This window comes from Brachyistius frenatus, unplaced genomic scaffold (genome assembly GCF_029030835.1).
Source record: "Brachyistius frenatus isolate BFR_SWC_R1_liver_20210118 unplaced genomic scaffold, ASM2903083v1 Contig_43, whole genome shotgun sequence".
Classification (NCBI taxonomy): domain Eukaryota; kingdom Metazoa; phylum Chordata; class Actinopteri; family Embiotocidae; genus Brachyistius; species Brachyistius frenatus.
Window position 1 is genome coordinate 2,743,906 of NW_027210642.1, and position 21,534 is coordinate 2,765,439.

Below are 21,534 nucleotides of genomic sequence, written 5' to 3' on the forward strand. Positions count from 1 at the left end.
GAGTGTGATAGTTTGGCCCATTAAAGTTATTACATAGTCGCCCCTGATTATTAGTGATTATTTTGAGCTTGTATCAATCAGCATTATCGTTAGTCATTTCCATTCATCTGTATAAAAAAAAAAAAAGCTAGCAAAGCTGTCAGAAATGTCATATTTCATCTCTATGTCCACGTTGTTTTCCACTGTTTGAGGTGTGTCTGGTGTGTTTTTAATTACAGTATGTCATGCTGTTGCATCCTCTTCCTCTGCTGTGGTTTAATGGCAAACGAGTGGAGAATTGGCTCCACCAACTGTTGGTGAGGCGCTTAACCTCTAATATTTGACCAAACACATTTCGATGAGCATCCATTGATATTAATATCACTAATTAATATCAGTTGCACCGCTGCGGGCACATTTAAATTTTAAGCCAAATTGAAAAGGAGAGCCCAAGAACTTGGAAAAGGCAATTTGTCAAATTTGAAGCCAAAAAGTTGTCAATCAAAGTAAAATGATCAGAAAAAGACTTAAATTTTAAAAGAATTAAATCGTTAATTACAATTATTTGTATAAGGACAATTAATTGTCATCTAAAATTTCACAGGACTGACTTTGTGTGAACAGTCTGGTTTCCTGGATAATGTGATATCTGACATTTGCTCTTATTCTGCCCTATAGGCTGTTGAACTAAATATTGTTTTGAAAAGATTGCTTGTTGGAATTCAGCCTTTCCAGTTACTGTGTTTTCCTGAATGTGACACAATCTCTTCTTCAGATATGAAGATTAAATATAGAACTATTACTTACTTTTTACACACTTAAACAAGAAGAAATGACAGCCCTGAGAATACCGTCCAAGAATTTACTGTAGCTTTATAGATTATACATTATTTATGTGGCCCAAAGCACGTTACAGTTTACTTACATATTTGCATGCCCTACTTTCTTACATAGAGAGTTTAAGTTGCACGGTGACTTGGTGAGATCCGTGGATGCTAAATATTTATTCACAAATGCACACCTGGCGGTGCACACTCTGTCTCTCCAGCTGTGCCCCACAGGCGATCCTGGGAAGTGATGATAGCACAAGAGCCAGAAATGCCTGTCAGAAAACTGAGGATGGAAAATAATTCACTGGCTTTATGGCCCAATCACACATAATCTGTTTGTCCACATCAGGACACGAGCCTCAGTTCCAAGGCCTCAGGCGGAAAACGTATACACAACATCCATTGACCTTTACCCCAAATATATTTTCTCCTAATGCATTATGTAGTGCAGAAATGATGCTGGATCCACCATTTCCTTTTTTTTTTTTTTTTATACCCAAAGGATGTTAAATTGCTTAAAGGAGACCTCGTGGTCTCATCTCACAGGGAGGCAATCCTACTTAACATCAAGCTGTACTTAATAGCTGTTGAGGCAAACAAAGATTTTGTACACCAACTCTAGATTTTGATCATCCAATTTCCAGCAGGAGATATCAATTTTAAAAACCTAAACTGTGATTGGATGTCTTGTTATTCTGCACACTTCACATTTTGCAATGGGAGTGCATAAAAAAATGTAAACCACATTTCCCCAGAGTTCTGGCATCTGCTTTTCTCTACACTGACCAAAAACTGTTATCTCCACACACTCAAAGGCAGTGTGAAAAAAAAAATGCAAAGAACAGCACATTTTCAGACAGGTCTCTCCTGGAAGGCATTCATGGTGCTGCACCTGGTTGTGCACATGAAAAGTGACAGACATAGTTGTGTAATGAGAGAGAAAAAAAGTAAGGGACAGAGAGAAGTTCAAACCAGGAAACTCTCTCACCTCCATGCTGTTGACCACAGAAGGAGCGTTCTGTTGCTGATTGGCTGATGCTTATAAAAAGTATTGGGGAAGGTGGTTCACTGACTTATTGGACTGTCTGTCAAGAAGTATACTCAAAAGAAGAGATACTGTTATGCTGAAACAGAGAAGTTATGGTCGGTAAGTAAAAGTTGGCCCATCCAGTGCCTTCGCCTCAATAATGAACAATGTTCATCTAATGGCAGCTGACCCTGGTGAAATCAATACTCACCTCGCTTATAAGCCGACCTGGCATTCAGCCAAACAAGCCAGCAATGAAAGTCAATCTGCACATGCTTCCTCTTTTGTATTTCAACACTACTGATAAAAAAAAAAAAAAGCCACTGCGAGTTAATATCATCTTTCACATACATTTTAATTTAATTTATTCTTTCACCATTTGCACAAAGCAGACACAATATATGATGAACTGTATACACCTGAACACAGTCAGTTCTTACTGATTGGTTCTTTACACCACATTTACTGTACATAACCACCCTTTAAGAGAAAGTAAAAAGGAATTTGGGCTTTTCGAAGAATACATTCAGGCAGAACCACTTTGGTCCAGGACGGGGAGTGACCCAAGCTGCTGGCTGGCTTGAAATACATACATAGTTATGCTCACAGCTTAAAATACAGGTATAAGTTTGAAACAAAATTAGCACTATTGCTCTAACCTACTTAATCCTACTTTACTCGATGTGTACAACATTCTTTTATCACTGTGAGATTCCAGACATTTCTGCTACTACTCTGCAAAACAAGAAAAAAACACTGACTGCAAAGTGACTTCTGAGCAGCAGCAGCACCAGTTCGCCAAACTCTCAGCTCAGTTGTCAGAGATCTACCCGCTCTGTTACAATCCTCAGCAGATGTTGATTAAAAAAGATCTGAATGAAAAACATGTTGTGCTCTAATTTGCCTTAAGCCACAAAATGACTGAGGAATCATATCTTCTATAATGAAGCGCAAAGTTGTGTCTTTTTTTTTTCTATGTTGGCATGATGTCTGGGAATGTCCTGTGGTGCTATATGCAGGGTGGGGACTGACCCACAATGACCTCTGACCTCTGCGCTCTGTTTGAAGCCAGTTGCTCTGGTTTATATCAACCCACTGCTCTTCTGCTTGCAGCCAATAATTTATCCTGCTGTAACATACCCACAAACCTGGAATACCGAAAATACACATATTCAGACCCTGAAAATATACTAGTACGTACACATACATCCCACTCACAGAAATGCATGAAATATATATTGAATGCAATCAAATAAAATCATCTGTATAAACACACACACACACACACACACACACACACACACACACACACACACACACACACACACACACATATATATATATCGATATATATGTATGTATATGTATATACATACACAGTATTTACCAATTATAAATTAACATTGTGCAAATAGTCATACATACAAAGTCAAGTTCAGTTAGATTTTGCAACTCAAAGATTAATAAACTCTCTGCAGGAGTCTTCCCTTCTTTGAAAATACATGTATTAGAAGTAAATGTACCATCGCCTGTTCAGCTTAGAGAGGTTTTGTTCTACTGTTAGGTGCAGAGTTTTGTTCAAAGTGTCCACAGCCACTGCAGGCTGCATATCAAACACTGTAAGTAACTAGACACATGCAGTCTGACCTTTTTTTTTTTTTTCTCAAGGTTTCCTCATTAGAGATACTGATGTGATGTCACTGCACGGCATGCATCCTCCACGAATGATTCACACAACTTAAATCTGAAAGAACACTGTGTGTGAACATGCATGACAGTCTGTATGTAACATCGCAAAAAACACCCTTGTATCAGAGGTGACATGGTGACGCTGGATTCGTACTTTATGCATGTGTAGCTTTATAGGTCACGTCTATATGTTGTGTATTTTTTTATCCTCAAGTGCATTAGGATAAGTGCACGGTTTCCACCATCGGGACACGGTATGGAAGTTCATCTAGTATGCCGAGGCGTGTGAGTCCAACCACATCTTGAAAAGAAATCAGAAATTCAACTTTTACCCTCAAAACCCCCTGGAACATTTAATCTGCAGTTTCAACTGAAGCACTCGACACTAATCAGGATTTGACCTGTATAAAAAAAATACAAATAAAATCTATATAAAACAAACTTAAAAAGTCAAGCGATGATAATTTTAGTATATTTATAATTCATCCCTTACCATCATCTCTTGACCTTTTTTTTAAAGTCTATATGTAGGTCAGGAAGGACCTAAGGTGAGCAGCTGCCAATTTCCCATGGGCCCTGGATGAGGCCACTGTCGTCACCCTTCTGTATGAGGTTCAGTCGACAGAATCTTTCTTCTTTTGCGTTGGTAGAGACGAGAAAACTGTTTACAGATATCAGAGCAAAGCATATTATAAAAAAAAATTAAAAAAAAAAAAAAAAAAAAAAGCCTCCCCTCTGTCCCCACCGTCATGTTTTGTGTCATTTATTTGGTCTTGGTTTTTGTGTACGCAGTTCAACATCCAATTTGTATTTAATCTTCAGTACCACAAAACACATTTGACAGACAGCACAAACTAGGCTCGAGCAAAGACCCTGTGTCTTTTGTTGTTGTTTGTTTCTGTTATTTGAGGTTTTGGCGTGTTTTTAAAAATTATTATTTTACATATCTTATCAGTCTTCGGATGCTGCTTCTAAGTTTTTCTTCATGCAGCAGCTTCTTGTACTGTCTGACAAGAGAAATCCATTCACGAGACCCACAGAGCATTAGACACCTCGGTGTGGATGTGTGCCAAATTGTTTCCCTTTGTCAGGCTGTGGAGAGGGCTGGGTGCTGCTCCGTCTCCCAGTGAGACTGATCTCTGAGGACTGCTCTGACAAGTGACTCTATCAGCCCAGCTCTTCACAGCCAACCGGGACATTCTGTCAGAGCCAGATGAGACCTTGAAACCGTATAGCTTTTCTTCATCAGCTTCTCGTTCGCAGAGCCTCTCAAAGGTTACTCTCCATGTTCTCTCTCTGCTTCTTGTAACGCTGCACCTTGTCCGTAATGCCGATATCCTCCACCAGGGTGCAGCTGCTGATGGTTCCCTCATGCAGCGGGGAGGCGCACTTGCTTGCCCCCTTACTGTGGACCATACCGTTATGGCAGCCGGCCACGAGCATGTGCCTCTCTTCAGGGCTGCACGCAGGGGCAGAGGTTTTGGCGATGTCCGGCAGCTGGGACACGTGGATCAACAGGCTGCCCGTTTTTGTGTTGGGGGTATTGCTGTAGGTGTGGCGGTACTCCTCCTCGATGTTCCTCCCGAGCTTCCAGCGCTTCCACTTCTTCATGATCTCGGACTGGACCTAAGAGATGAAAGTAGATATTATTGATGTGAAATTGAGAGATAACTGTGGTTGACAGAAGTGTCTTGTTGTGCAAATTAGGAGACTTACTTCTTTGTTGACAAAGCAGTACAAGATGGCCACCAAGAGACCCTGTGGAGACAATCGATACTAAGTCAGCTCCTACATAACACCTATAACACTCACTCCTCTTGAAATGGCAGTGTTTGAAGCTTCAAAGACAATGACTGCTTGTATTCGTGTGCACACATCAGTGTATGCACTCCACTACAGTGGGCAGTTGCAAGTTTGTTGCTTTAAAAATAAACCAGATGTGCATCTGTGTAACATCTATCTTAAGATGAAAGTGCCACAGCTGCACTTGTCACTTTTTGACTTTAGTATTCTCTTTGCATCCTCCCCTCTCTTGCGCTCTCTGTTGCTCATCTGTCATCTGTGTCCCCAAAGCGGAAAGGTCACCGTCATTATATCACAGTGTGAGACAGTCATTTAGCAGTGGGGATGGCATATTATCTTAATGTAATCCCTTCCGATACATAAGTAAATATAACACTTCTCAACTGTCTGAGGGAAGGGAAAGTCAAATAGCAGAGAGCGGCACTCAGACAAGATGAAAGAACAACTTTTGCAGTTTGCGGTTGATTTGGTACTGCATGAATTTGAATTTGATTATGAACTTATTGAAATTCAGAGCTACAGTCCTTCTGACATTTAAACATATTTAGCTTACATAAATCTGAGAGCAAAAACCAAACCTTAAACTTCCTGTTTAACTCCTCCAGTATGTTTCTAAGTTCTCATATCACACCCTCCAAACCCTTGGCATGATTTTATTTTCACTTTTTGTCTTCTACAGAAAACCAAGGAGGAATCATTAAACCACGCAAATCCCAATCTTTGTCTCAACTCTAAAACTTCCCTGATTTTTACGTCTAACGTTGCGCTTTTGTTCTGTCCTCGGCACGGCTTCACACCTCACCAGGAGTGTTTCAGTATCGAAGTGTTTTGTCAGTCCGGTTATCATTTTTCTTAGATTTTTGTGTTTCCAGGGTGGGTAGAAGTTGTTAAATATATATATATATATATATATATATATATATATTGTTGGTTTCGTGTTCATTGTTATGTCCTACTTTGTTGTGCTGTAACTTAGAAAGTTGATACCGTTTTGTTTTTTTGTTTTTTAAGTGGAGCGTCGAGCTGCTTCTGGTTGCGTCTGGTGGAATTACATGCAGTATCTAGAATTGCCGATATCAGCTCTTGTGGCTGGAACTGAAACGCATCATTGTTGACCTCAGTGCAATCCAGCCTTTAGTGGAACCACAGAACCCTTAATCCACAGCCTTGCGAACCACAACTCGGCACACTCTCCCTAAACTGATTGATGCTAAGTAATTAAAAATAGATATTGAAATAGAAAATTTGGTCAAATAATGAAAGCCCATAGTCCAACCTGAAATGAGGAGAAGAAGAGGTCAATGAAGAGCTTGGTCAGACGCAAACTGATGGTGGCCTTAGTGGACTCATCTGTCACAAAGATAAAGACCACCTGATGGATACCCAGCAGGGGGACCAGGGTTAGAGTTGACTTGGCCAACCTGAGATAGAGGGGAAGACAGACAGAGAGCACAGACTAAGTAGAGATAAACCAAAAATACAGAACAAATTTATAGTAATACGACCTGACCTTACCTGAACTTGTAGTCTGTGTATCTCATTTGATGCGCTCGAAGTTTAGACACAAGAATTTTGATGATATGAATAAAAATTAGGAAATTGATCTGTGAAAGACATGAACATATTTACTTGTAGAGATTGTTAGTCATGCTGAACGTTTTGGATTTATGGACAGGTCTACTTCTGCTGACTCCCCAATACAGTGGAGGAAGATGAAATCGTGTTTGTGCTGCTCAGAGTGTTGAGAAATGATATTTGGAAAACTTCCAGAAACAGAAACAATAGTGTATTTACTGAAAGTTTTGGAATGGAAAAATAGCAGAAACATTGATGAACATTGATATCAACTATCGGCATGCATCAATACCACAACAACAACAAAAAAAACCTTTTAACATTATTAGACGATTATTAGGCGAGCCTTTCTCAGCAGCTGGCATTTCAAGAAACAGCATGTTCTCCTGATGAAAATCACTTTCGATGTGACCTTTTAATTTCTTATAACGAAGTTGTTATGGTGTTAGGATCATTTGCAGGTTTTTGGAGGACCAAAAATGAGCTGGACCTAATTTGTACTCAACACAAGCCCAGTATGTACCAGTTTAAAATTTCACAATGAAATAAAACTGTATAACTTTGCCCATTTAAAATACACCTTGTATTCATAAGTGAAAAAAACATGGCCATGATAAATAATGTGTCATTCGGAATACATTGAAATGACAATGTATGCATTGTAGGCTGATTGAAGCCCAGATACTGGGAAACCACTGTGAATCCCATCACCCCATATGTGATATATACATTCACTGCAGTGTGTTTATTATCTATATGTGTTATATAGATTTGAATGAAGTTGCAGTGATTGCATGTTCTTGCAGGGACACACACACACACGCACGTGCATATGCACATAAAAACGTTTGCTACTGATTGTAGTTTTCTACTCTGATGTGCAGCTTTAAAACGGTGGAAGGGACAGAGATGGAAACAGTGTAATGGGGAACAGCCCTGCCGTTCCTACTTCAACTCAAACACAGGAATTTCTGCGGAATACAGGCCACTTAGCGGGACGATCAATGCATGGAAAGTGCCAAGATGTCTGTCTGGTGTTATGTAAGAGCTGTGTTAAATCAGACCAAGATAAACGCTCACAAGCGACCTTTGCAGAGCGCACCTTAAATAAAAGGCCTGGTCACAGGGTGGATGGATGGTAGCTAAACTGAAGGAATTGGTCACGGTGCAAGATCATTTTATTTCTTTGATTCCAAAACTTTTGACTTTTAACATGCTTCTCGGATGTTAGGTCTGACGCACAGCCAGCTTTTTGCACACCATGAATAAATGAGGTGTGTTTAATATTGCATAGTGTATGATTTGGGGGAAAATGCTACAATACAATGGAATTGCACAATTATTAGTCACAGACGAGTGAGTTTAGGGTGAGTACAGATTTTGGTCTCAGAATTGTCAATGCAAAAATAAGAACAAAATGTAATGAAAGAGTATAACGAGATATGAAGAAAGGGGCATAAAGGTCAGAAATAGCAGGAGACTGAAAAACATTATTAGAGAGAGGAAGAGGAAATTACCACAACAGCCAGCAGTATCGGCGAACGGATTATCCACCAGTAATTCATGTTTATATTTTGCCCCCAGCACCTGAAAAAGAAAAGCATGAAATGAGAAACAACCACAAATATTTCTTGAACTTTACACCTCACATGCTTCTAGACACGGCTCGCTCTTTACACGTATTTTGGTTGCGCCGTTTTGCATATTCTGCCAAAGTAGAAAGCTTTCTTCACCTTATCACCTGATCGGGGTGCATGAAGCGCACCACCACAGAGGGTTTTTAAAGCTTTACATAACAACACAATATCTCGGCATTTTCAGAGTGTGGTCTCGTAATCCCTTTCACTCCATTCACTGCTGAGGAGTGCACATTAGACCGAGATTACAAACCAAAAATATCTAAACGTTAACATGAAATATTGAAAACACACTCCTGCTGACCCTATTTGGCATCATGCAGAAGATAAAACATGTCTGGGTGAAAAGTTAAATTGCAGCAAAACTGTCATGAAGTAATTATGTGTTAAATTAACCACAAGCTAGTGAGTATCAATATTGACATGTTTCGAAGAAACACCATCTGTCAACTTTTTTGAGTGTCGAATCACCACGAATATATTATCTTCTTCTTCTCTTAAACAAGAGACACAAAAAGGGGAAGCAGTGTGTGGAAACTTACCCTTGATTTTCATACAGGTATTTAGCTACCACCCAGGGCACAAGGAATATTAATGGGGTACCTGTGGAAAAGATAAGACTTGTCTAAATGCAAAACAGACTTTTTGCACACCAGTGTAATAACCTCTCACATTTATCTGCTCTTAACTTAAGTCAGTTTTTCATGCAAAAAGGCATCATATACTGTTGCATCTCATTAGTTTGCATCCCCTTACTTATTACTTGTGGACACACAAAAACACACACAGATACACAACAGGCCAGCTCACCCCAACCAATGCACAGGTAGATTTTGAAGTAGTTCCTCTCTGTGAACACGGTGATGACCAGCAGGTTGTGGAGGTAGATGCCCTCTACCAGCAGCCAGTAGCTGTTGGCCATGATGCTGTACTGCATCATCACCACGGCGACGCGACAGCCGACTGTCGTCTGCAAGACAGCGGTGAGGCTTACTTCACAGACTCTCAAGCAGAGTGTGATGTCAAACATTGTGCAGCTGATGGTGAGATCAGGGCTGCAGCAGATGGGAGCTCCTTCTGCTGCCAGGACTCAGCCTTTGAGCCTGCAGCGATCATTGTACAACGGCGACAACCTTAACTGTAGCCTCAGCCAGCTGTGACACTCAACACACTCTACACATTAATGTGTGTGCGGTACACAAACACCATGGCTGCGTAGGTAGGTAGGTAGGTAGGTAGGTAGGTATATACTTTATTAATCCCCGAGGGAAACTTTTTTTTTTTTTCGTCAGCTAATTAGCATTATAACGAGTACTTTGATGCAGACGTTGGTGCAGTTGAAGACCTGAAAAGTTCAGACATGTTTCTGTTAAAAAAAAAAAAAAGACGACACAAATATATAGGATTGTGCAGCCTTGCAGTCCTTTCTGTTTGGTGATTTATTTTAATTTGGGCACACAGTGCATTTTTAGATAAATATTGTAATGATAACAGTCCAAAATTATAGAAAAATGCATAATGTTTTGTCAAATATTTGCCCACCACAGCACCTAAACCCTCCAGAAACCAAGTGAAAACCCTGGACTCTAGGAACATTTCTGGAAGGGCAGTTGAATTTGTTGTTTATATTTTTTATAATTGCAAGACCCAAGCAAATTTCAATTTGAAACTAGCCTTGTCTTGTCTTGCAGCATCCTCCCCGTAATATCTCAACATATAAAGTAGCACTGAGTTGGAGCAGTTCCATTCATCATTAAAAACTTTCAACATTTATAACATTAGGAATTTAAGATGGTGCAGTCTAATTAAATTCCTTTTAAGAGAAACAATGCTGTACTCTGCATTTAGTAAAAAAATTAAAAAATTTCCCCTCGGGGATTAATAAAGTATATACCTACCTACCTACCTACCTAGTAAACGGCACCTTTACAACCCACTGTAAACACCAGAACCCTCATTTGGGACTGTCAGTTTCCTGAATTTCAACCACACAAACAAATACAGGAACATTACCTCTTATCTACTCTAATTTAAGCTCAGACTTCCTCGAATATAATAATTCCAGATCACTGCCCTTTATAGTTTGTTGTTTAACTGCAGATCAGCACTGACCTCATTGTTGACCAGCAGCTCCACTGGAGGCATGGATGCTCGGGGGAATCCCTGCTCCTGGTCTCTGCTGAGGTCGTGTGATGTGTGGTTGGCCACCAACAGAGCGTCTTTGATAAGGATAGACAGTGCTCGCAGGATGAAGGAGGCAAACAGATTCATGTGGATGTTGTTCCTCATGCAGTGTAGTTTCCTAAAGTGATAAATGAGAGGCAACAGTGGTCTGCAAGGTGATCCTTTATCTCAATCTATATAAACTGCAAAAGAGCTTTCCCATTTGAATATCATTATTTCTATCTACTGCACCAGTCAGCTGGATTTGTTTTGCTTCAATTCTTATAATTTGTTTCAGCTGAAAAAGTCATTACCTGAAGAATATGAGGATGCCAAGGGCCAATATCAAAGCCACCAGAGATAAGGAATAGCCGACTGTGTACATGATCTGAATATGACCATAGTACTCCTGCAAATGAAAGCACATATGAACACATACATTTTAGATCATTTTTTCTTTTATTTGAGATGGGTGATAAAATCTGACAGTGGTCCAAATTCTGCTTTGCTGCAGAAACACTAGTAGTCTAGTATGTGATGTCTAAATGAGTTCATCCAGACAAAATATTTGTGTGCCCTTGTTTGTTTCTCTTGACTATAGCTATAGCCACATGTAAAAGACATTTCTTACCTGACTTGGATCAGTAGAATCACACTCGCTGGTATTCTCAATAGTGACCCACTGGCCATTTGCGTCACATTCCTGATACACCATGCCGTGCTGAACTACACACACACGCACACACACACACACACACACACACACACACACACACACACACACACACACACACACACACACACACACACACACACACACACACACACACACACACACACACACACACACACACACACACAGCTTCTGTGATTTACTGGAGGATTGCAGATTTTCAGTTACCCTGCATCAACATGACTGCAGTACATTGTGTATCAAACTGATACTTCTAACAGTTAAACGATTATATTGACGGGGTCCAGAAGCTGTCAGGAATTGTAAGAATTTGGGAGTGGGCCCTCTCTCACACAAACTGTTTCATGTCTGCAAATATCCATTACAATTCTGTTTTCAGATTGTGATAGCTATATATATCACCTCCCCGCTTTGTACATGGCACTTCTTAGCTTTCAGAGTCATAGCCTACTTTATGTATCTTTGCTTGTCTTTATTGAAAATGATCCCAAAGTGCATGTTATAAATAGGCTATTATTTATAACCATTACTTGGGTCTATATAATTTGGTTGCTTAATTCTCAAAAGTTACAAAGAAAGAAGACCTGCTGGGAAATGCTGATTTGTTACTCCCTGTAATTTGTGATAGTTTGCGTTGAAATTGTGATGACAATTTTTTCTCAACTTTTTAGCAAATTAATGAGAAGTTGGAAGCTCGGCAAAATGTTTGCGTGTGCACGATCATGCGCTTGTGTTAGGGGCGCTTTCGACAAGGGGAGGGGCCCAAGACAAATATTTGCACTGGGCGCAATCACAATTATGTCACGCTGCAGCACACGTCTTTTACCTTTTTGGTGCCATGGTAAATACCATGGGCACGACACACTGACAGTGGTGTTGGGAAGTCCATCAGGCCAACAGGCATAGTTGTCAAAAGTCCTGTTGCACACGAGGCCTGGCATAACAAAAAAAAAAAAAAAACAACCATGAAATATGGGCATTCTGTACAATAATAGCGCTTCCACGGTCTCTGCTGATCTACGTCACTGAATACACTAACAGGTCTTTGAACATACGGCTGCTGGCAGCCATTATGGAAGTGGTCATCATTATGGTCTTTCATCTTGGCTTCAGAGGTCTTCATCAATGACCTTCCACTCATACCAAACCTTTCATCATGTTTCTCAGCGGAGGGTGTAGACAATGCTGACTGTTAGTGTACGAACTGCTGGATGTTCAGATGTATGCCGTATCCCATGTCCTCTACACCTTCTAATTTGCTCGCACACTAATAGGGTGACAGGAAGGGTATGAGAGCGCTGTGGCGTAGAAGAGAGGAGTGGTGTGATTTTGTGCGCAGAGTGGGAACTTTCAAATCAAAACTGTTAAAAGAGAGTAATTACCTGCCTTAAGGCAATAAATCAGTGACACTGATGTTATCAAGCTCTTTCTAAAAGTTCTCAACTGCAACTCTACCGAATTGAATGCAACATAAATGAAGCACAGCAAATGTTACATCAGTTTTAGTCGTAGTCGTACAAGGTGGCCTCTTCATTTATTGTGGCACTCTTGGTAACCTTTTAAAATTGGCGCCATTTGTTGTCTTTTTGATACAGCCTGGTCCAAGTACAATAAAAAAAAAAAAACCTGTTCGATTATGCTTAGCTCACTGGTGCTTGGTGGATCTCGGCTGTTGTTGCGGTCGCACTCTTCCATGTACAATTCCCAACTCTCCTTGAGCTTGTCCAGGCTAGCAGCAGGAGACACCTAGGGAGATGGTGAAGCACATTGAAACAAAAACATCCAGTTACGTCCGGAAGGTCTGTTGTCTGTGGACTGTTGGTGTAGTCTAAGCAGGTGGACAAGAAAAATGTTGAGAATGTGAACCTCATACAAACCATTTGGCAAATTGGCATTGATTTGTTTCACTTCATATATATACAGTAGCTGTAAACAACCCGTCCTCATGATGGGGTTGTAATCCATCAAGCTGACGCTGTGTCCCACTATAATGTGTGTCAGTATGGGAGGGCTCATGCTACTGTACAGGCAGTGTATTTAGGCTTCCACGCAACAACTCACTGGCTTGTTTCAGAGGGCAACAGAAATAACCTTCTTACTTACTTAAATTCACAGACAACTTACTTGGAATTTTGTTTTTAGCTCTGGGAAAAGTATGTATATAATGTACATATATGTGCATGCTTGTGTGTGTTCTTGGGACCCACCTGGATGCTGCAGGACACAATGACTATTGCCAAAAAGAAGAGCAGCCGGGACATCCCTTATTCCTGCTGTTGGTGCTGGGAGAGGATACTGCAGGACGGGGAATGATTTTCACCTCATACGGGGGCTTATCTACGCTCGCCACACAGCCTGGATGACACAGAGACACACACAATCCATCAAAGCTCATTGCAAACACACTACTTATTAACTTGGCTCAGCTTGGCAGTACTAAACAAGAAGACCAAAACAGGAAAAGGCTGCGTCATATCTATCACACTACAATTACCCCGCATTTAGAAACCATGCAGAAGAAGTATAAGGAAAAATAAGGAGGAACTCAAATGTCCGTTCAACTTCTCGCTACTTTATACAGGCAAATAATATGGAGTAGAATCAGCTGTGAGCCTGACAAGTCCCTTTTCTATCCTAAGAACCATAGCCACAGTTAACAAGGTGTACCCCTCCAAGTGGCAACCCCCCCGGTGACGCATTGGTTTGTTAACTGCTGTTTTGAAACCTTGAGTGCGGCATTTTGGCTGTAGCCATCTTTGTTTTTTGGAGCCAAAAGTAAGCATTTTTGGAAGAGAGGGCAGAGCTGAGGAGTAGCAAGGGGTGGCTAAGAACCCGGGGACACTGCATGTCCACCTATACCGGCACCCAGAATAGACCTCAGGCATGTCAATTTAACCAGACAGGCCCCCAAACATACCTCCTTTTGAAGCCTAATGTCTAATTAATTACGGAATTATTTTCAGAAGGCCCACCAGAACACTGATCAGAAGTAAACTTAAAAGCACTGCCGCAATGTTTATTCTGGAGTCTACAGCCATTTTTAGATGCATGATGGATGATCTAAACCAGACTGTCCAAAACTTTAAGCACAAAGCCAAAAACTGTTCCATCAGTTAAAGCCAGCCAGTGTTTGGTTGAGCATGTGTCAGTGTGTGCCAGTGGTCACTCACCTGCGAATCGACTGCCGCAAACTCCTGACAGATTTGTCTGAAGCCGGAGAACGGAACGAAATCTGAAACGTTTCTGCAAAAAACACCTTGACCATGGAAACATTTTTGGCTAAAACGTTTCAAATTCCATTCTGTTCTAGTCTTGTGGTGGGTAGGAGGACTGGTTCATGATGATGTATTTCGAATTTCTTTTGTTTACTGGGGGCAGGTATTTGTTCACCAGATACGGGCACAATGTGTCATGACAGATGGACAGTATGTAATGCATGTCGTAGAGAAAGCTTACATTGAAATCAACGAGATTTTCGGATGGCTTTTGAAACGGCAGTATGGAGGCTCCAGACACAATCTAAATGCCTCCCCTACATATTACAAAGCTCTACTGGAAGTCAGACTTGATAATATCTAAAAAAAACTAAAAAAAACAGCCATACTTTCTAAAGGGCCTTTTCAGTGTAATGACCAGTGGATGCATTTAGCTGTTGTACAGACTGACTGATTGCCGCAGGCACCCCAGGGATCAGAGCTACTCTTGTCTGGCCTGATGTCGGGTCAGGCCTGGTCCAGATGAGATCACAGCGCTGACTCTTGTGCCCTCAACACCATCATGTCGTAGTCATAATCCTGTTTTCCCACTACTGTCATATTCAATTGTTCTCATTTTACAGCAACATAAGAACCACAAACATGTTGGCTTTCATAAAAAAATGCAAGCATCCATTACAGGTCAGTACGAGGTTGAATTTATACCAATAGCATCTAAAGACATGTACAAAACAACAGCCACATTACGTCAATCACACTAGACTGTGCATTAAGCTCTGCCATACCAAACATTTGTATTTTAAGTGTGTCAGATTAGTTCTTACAAGAGAAACACATCAGGCATCTTTCTGTGAGTGCGTGACGTTTTGTAGCACGTTTCCCGGTGCAGTAGAGAGGCCGACATGGAAGTGGGGGAGAACATGTTCTTCCTTATGGCATAAATGTTACACCATGTGTGACGGTTTTCTCATAGGTTTTTCTCTTTCACCTACTTTCTCACTTTCTCCTCCTACAAACACACACACACACACACACACACACACACACACACACACACACACACACACACACACACACACACACACACACACACACACACACACACTAATTTACCTGCACCACTTTCTGCAACTTAGCACCTCGCAGGAACAATGATTAACCAAACTGAGTTGAGTCCTGCAGGAGTGATGACGAAAGAGGGAGAAACAGAGAATGGGTGTGCCAAAAGTAAGATGGCGAGACAGAGAAAAAAAGGGTTTCCTAACTTGGTCTCTGACCCCATTTCTATGTCCCAATGCCACACACACACACACACACACACACACCAGCCATTAAATAAAGTAGTTGCGAAGTTCTCCCCCTCAACTGAATTTTAAATTTAGGAGTATGGATGGAGATCAAAATACATACAAATGATGACTTCTTCATCACTTAACATCAACAAAAATCAAATAAGTTGCTTTTTAGATGGAAACAAAAACTAAAGACCTATCGATGACCTTTACCCTTAACTGTTTCACTCTCTTATCCTCTGTTTTTGAACCATTTTCAGCAGTCTGGCTCCACAGATGTGAAAGTTTTCTGCTTCGATTAACATTGTATCTGCATATTCTTAGATTGAACAACACTAAATGCCCCAAAGCTAAAGACAAAATAAGGGTTTCCCTGGAATAAACATTCGCTAGTAATTTTCAAAAAGATTGAAGAGCCAAAACGTGAGAGAACACGACACAGCCTGAAGACATAAGTTCAGAAATCTGTCGTACTGTATTTATGCAGATTTGTCACGTACAATATGTCTGCTTGGATGCCTTTTATGCAGGATGATGGGAATCACATCGTCCATTTTCTGGCCTGGAACTAATGGGCTTTGAGGTGTGAGGCCAATTAAGCTTGTATATTCTGCAGTTATAATAGCGTGCCAGAGCTCCAGCTCTGGGCTCCCACTTAGCTTGCTCATTGCATTGTGGCTTCAGACCAACAAAGGTCCATTGGAAAATGCGTTTTTTTAGCTCCATTAGCTTGTTGTTCCAGGGAATAGCCTGGAACTTTTATCGCTATGGTTGCACATCTGATTTAAGATGTGACAGCTGAGAGTTGCACAGGCAGAGCCAGGGGGAACTCTTGAGTTGTTTCGGTCTGTTTCCTTCAGTTCTTTCATCCAGAAACAAGTTGCCAGGTCAAAATCTTTCACCTCTGCCTGGGGACGTGTTCAGTGTATGAAAATGATGTGAGATTCATTCAATGCTTAGCCTTTGTCTTGGACTGATTTTGTGATCTTGGCTGAATACTAAACTAAATAGATGAAATTTTAACACGTATTGTTGTTTCTCCATTAAAACCACAGGATGGACAACTACTTGTTGATTAATGTTTGGTCGTTTTTCTATATTTGTGTAAAGAATACACTGACAAACAAAGTGAATGACGCAAATTCCCTGAAAGTCCCAAACAACATAAAAAACGCTCTCGGTTCAAGTACAATGGCCCCTAACAATTGCTGTTGTTTGGTGGAGAGTACTTACCTTTCATTGGATTACACTATCTAACAAATACAATTACAAAAGGAGAGTATGCATGCATGTATGTGGGGCAGAGGGGAGCAGTGGGGATTAAAAACAAACCTCTTTGAAAACACAATGACTGTCCAGCTCAGAAAAAGCCCCGAGCTCTCCTATTCAGCTTTCCAAATGCAGACGCACTAGTGAGAGTAAAGGCAAAGCTCTCCTGCTCTCATCCATCTTACACAACTTTGTTTGCCAACGATGAGGCCTGTGGATATTTACAAAATACCAGAGTAACATCCACTGATATACTGTAGCGAGACATCGATCAAAATGATGATTGTCAAAGCAAAAATGCAGGACTGCCTTTGTCAAACTTTGGTGCCATATACTCTTTGTGCTTCCCATGCTTTGAGTAAATTAGCCAGAGAAAAGCACGGTGTACTCATACCGCAGGGCTGCAGATGTTACAGTGAGCGTGACAGTGACAGAAGAGAAGCCCACTAACTGATAATAGGGTGATGCAGAGTTCAAAGGAGATAGAGCATCATGCTGCTTCATACTCTGCAACTTGGTAGCAGCAATGAAAACGAGACATCATCAAAAATCTAGGCATCGCACTCTGACTCACTAACCTGATGTTTGGTGAGATAGCACAAATCCATCCATCAAATTCAGTTATTTCACAGTTTTTTTTTTCCCTCTATGTTTGGCAACCATTAATATACCATAGATCACACCATAATGGATTAGCTCTCTCCTCGAGACTCATTCAATATATTTATGTTATTATTTTGAGCTCCTACTATCTGTCAACTGTCACCTAAGTAAGGAAAATTCCCAGCAAAGCAAGCATGGAGCCAGCAAAAGTGGCAACAGCTATTTTCAAAAACTATTCATCAGCAGAGCCTCAATCAAGGCAGAGTTACAATCCACATCACTGACTCAACAGGAGATTCATCTTGATAGATGGCTTCTTGTTAAAAAAAAGACATTTTAACAAATATTAAATAAAAGCTAACATCACACCAAAATGTTACAAACAAAAAAAACTAAAAAAAAAACACCGGGTTCACACGGAGAGGTCTCTGTGCAACTCTAACTTATTTATATTTATAACAATAATTATGACAAAGTAATTGCTGACCACCAGCATACATTTATAAACTTCTGTGAAGTAACCAGGAGTGGGTTGTGGTTTTCAGCTTTTACACCAGAGACCAGAGTTTGCATCCACACTGTTGTCTGAAGTCGGTTTTGGTTAATAAATGTTTCAAGTCACAGTGGCATTTTTCTGGTTTAAACCAGAAAACAAAATTTCCTGAACCCTTAAACAAGACATGCTGTGAATGCCTGAACTGCCTAAAGTGGATATTGTCCTTCCAGATTGAATGATTCTGTGGGGGGAAAAAAAACAAGTCAGTAAATATATTACTGCAATGTTCGGTGTCAAAGTACTTGTGACTTGTCAGATATGTTAGTTAACAATGTTTCTTCAATTCACATCAAATTTTTTCTTCAAAATATATTTGGTGTGGCCCCATAGTTTTATATAAAAGGAATTTCGAGGGTACAGGGTTGCTGTGCATTTGAAGGTCTTTTAGCCATAAAGACTTTAAAACAAAAGAGGAAGCTTTCTCCCAGATGCTCTTTGGACTGAGACCAACAAGAGAAGCAAATTTTTTCTGGAGTCGATGTGACAATGACAAACACAGAGAACAGCCTACGCCTGCATGGTTAAAACACAACATACTGAGTTTACTATTGATGTTATGAATTGATTGAGTCATATTGCTGTACTGCAGCTGTACTTGTAGCGTTAAGAAAGGTACCAAAACACAACAAACTGAACCAAGTATTTGTGGTAGATTTTACTTAAAAAAAAGACATTGAAAAAAACTGAGAAAACTGAACAATGGTACCTCACTGTCAATGTTTGCTTTCTTCTCTGCGTTGCGTAAAAGCCATTGCATGAAGAACAGAATCCAGTCATTTATAAATGACTTCACACATTATTCATGAGGAATAGTATCCCATGTTAACCCTATTGGACTCTTTACTTGATAAAAACCATCCTGAGCATTGTCCGAGCCTAATTTGGTCAGCCTGTCAGCCTGTTATCGGGCCTGTGAGGATACGACCTGCAGAACTCGTCTGCTGACTGCTGGTGTTCCTCTGCTGAATGGTGTTTGGAAAATGTGTCAACTTTACGCTCACCCTCCATCTCTTACTTTACACACACTCTACATTTTACCTTTTCCGTACCTCAGTGAGTGTGATGATTTTCATGAAAAAGGGTCCGTAAAGCCTCACCTATTATCTCTCTCATAAAATATTCCATAACTGGGCTTACGCTGCTCTTACGTGCATGCATTTTGGAGTTGTGTTCAAAAAGCCAACAGGACGTTGTAGCTCACTGAATATACAAGTCAAAGGTTTCGGCAGCAAAACTGCACACACTTGTAACTTTATTATGCAGATTTTCAGTAGCAAAGAAATCTCAGAGACATCTTTTTCATGAGTTTCACTATCCAGAATATGATAGTTCAATATTTATGTTCTCCTATATCCATAATTTTTTTTTTTTTTTTTTTAAACACATTTATTTATACAATATAAATACAGTGAATGACCAAAAGTTAACAGGAGCACAGCAGAGATGGTTGATTATTCATCATGTCTCCTCTCCCAGTTTCCAGAGATGACACAGTATAAAGGGCTTCCAGTTAAGGTGATGTTTCCAACATCCTTTCAGAGTATTTTCATTATTCAACAGTGACTGAAAAAGGAGTCGATTGTGTCTGTTTAACATGACAACATGACAGGAACTGTAAGATATGGAAAACCACATGAAAAGCAGTACCTCAGGTTTCAGCAGCTGTGTAAAGTTGTTAACCTCTGCACTGCTCAAAGTGTTTGTCACTGACCCTGTTACAATGTGCGAGAGTGTGAATAGAAGCAGCGCAGCTACGAATGCTCCCAGCCTCTTTTGTGTGTTCCGTTTATTTACGTATCCTGATAAACATTTCCCATTCAAAGGTCACATCTGATGAATGTAGGCGGGCAACAATGACAATCGGTTGTATAACATGGGAGATGCACCTCTATGTTGTGAGTGCATGAAGGCTTTTCTGCGCTCTACGTGAGCATGTGTGTGGGAAGCGTTTGGCACTGGCTGGATGCTGTTTCATCCACTCTTTTATGAGGTGCATTGCACCTATGAACTGTGCTTGCTGTGAGGCAACAACCTCCCTACATGGAGCCTTTGATAGTCTGCTACAATACCATGATCCCTATCCTCCATTGTTTCTGCTGTATTTGTGGCTCAGCTAACTGTCTGGTTTAACATGTGGCAATCACTGGATGTAAAAGGCAAAGAAACAATAGGTCACACTGAATAATGTGAATATTGTTATTTGTATGAATAGATAATCAAAACACAAACAGTGAAGTCATGTGCTGGCAAATTAGCATTATGTTGGCTGTCTCTTTTCCATTGCCTACTATGTATCTTGGCATAGTTCATAATCATTTAAGAGCTTTTGAAATATAACTTTTACATGCACAAAACAGCAATGACTCTGAATGTGTCAGTACAATCAGCAAGGAGACTGAACATTTAGTTGATTTATTTCAACACAGTATATTGTATTGTAGCCTGATAGCATCTGTGTCTCAGCGTGTCTGTGACAGAGAGAAAAAGAGGACATAAACACCATTCAGAAATCCTATAACGCAAAACTATTGCATGCAGGTGGTGGCTTTTGTTAAGTGCTGCTAACGTTACTTCTTATATGAGAGTCGCTCCGTTCCCACAACAAGAAGCGGCGGGACCTTCGTCACCACTGGGTTACCCACAACGCCACCTTCCTAAAGGGGAAGGCTCGGCTTGTAAAGCAAATGTCTCTGTAAGTTATTTATGATGTCCTTGACAAGGTGTAGTTTGTGGGGTTTTTCCTTCCTACAACTAAACTAATGAATTAATTAAGACTGGTGAGAACCAGAAAACAAAGACTTTTCTCGTCGACTATTTGGAGGAAGCCTTAAATAACACGCCTGATCGAGCTTTCCCGTGTGTTACATCGTAAGGCCAAACTCAGCAGTCCCTATTGCCTGCTGTTCACTGCTGTTAAATAACCTAGATGGTGTCATATGCTAAGAAAAAGTTCTGCAACTTAAAGTTAGAGGAAACACATTCTTTCCTCCTAGTTTAATTATCTGCCCTCAGCTTGGGTGGCTGTGGCATCGATGGTAGCCCGTGTTGACAGACTTAGGCAACACACCGAACCTCAAGATACTCCTGATGACAGGCAACAAACCATTGGTCTGTGAATGTGTGTGTGGGTGGGTGAATGGAAGGTCCACTGTAAAGTGTTTTGAGACCACTATGGTGATGAAGCGCTATATAAGTGGAGAAG

The 21,534-nt window shown here is 40.5% G+C and overlaps 1 protein-coding gene across 3 annotated transcripts in view; it reads right to left on the reverse strand.

The window, feature by feature from the left end:
* Positions 1-2,178: 2,178 nt before the first annotated feature.
* The window catches only part of gcgra (glucagon receptor a), a 39,821-nt gene continuing 20,465 nt past the window's right edge, over positions 2,179-21,534 (reverse strand). Inside the window, exons 2-15 of one of the 3 annotated variants that reach the window (XR_011311079.1) lie at positions 13,605-13,752; positions 13,047-13,143; positions 12,224-12,331; positions 11,335-11,429; positions 11,018-11,112; positions 10,653-10,842; positions 9,351-9,510; positions 9,083-9,143; positions 8,421-8,490; positions 6,844-6,932; positions 6,605-6,749; positions 5,242-5,283; positions 4,019-5,151; positions 2,179-3,926 (exon numbers count right to left, since the gene is read on the reverse strand). Coding sequence is in view for 2 of the 3 variants with exons in the window: in XM_069702957.1 (XP_069559058.1) it covers positions 4,795-5,151; positions 5,242-5,283; positions 6,605-6,749; positions 6,844-6,932; positions 8,421-8,490; positions 9,083-9,143; positions 9,351-9,510; positions 10,653-10,842; positions 11,018-11,112; positions 11,335-11,429; positions 12,224-12,331; positions 13,047-13,143; positions 13,605-13,658 (1,563 nt within the window). In the remaining variant the exon portion in view is untranslated. Of the gene's footprint in view, positions 5,152-5,241; positions 5,284-6,604; positions 6,750-6,843; positions 6,933-8,420; positions 8,491-9,082; positions 9,144-9,350; positions 9,511-10,652; positions 10,843-11,017; positions 11,113-11,334; positions 11,430-12,223; positions 12,332-13,046; positions 13,144-13,604; positions 13,753-21,534 lie in introns of all 3 variants that reach the window. The other 2 variants (XM_069702957.1, XM_069702958.1) reach the window with 2 other exon arrangements.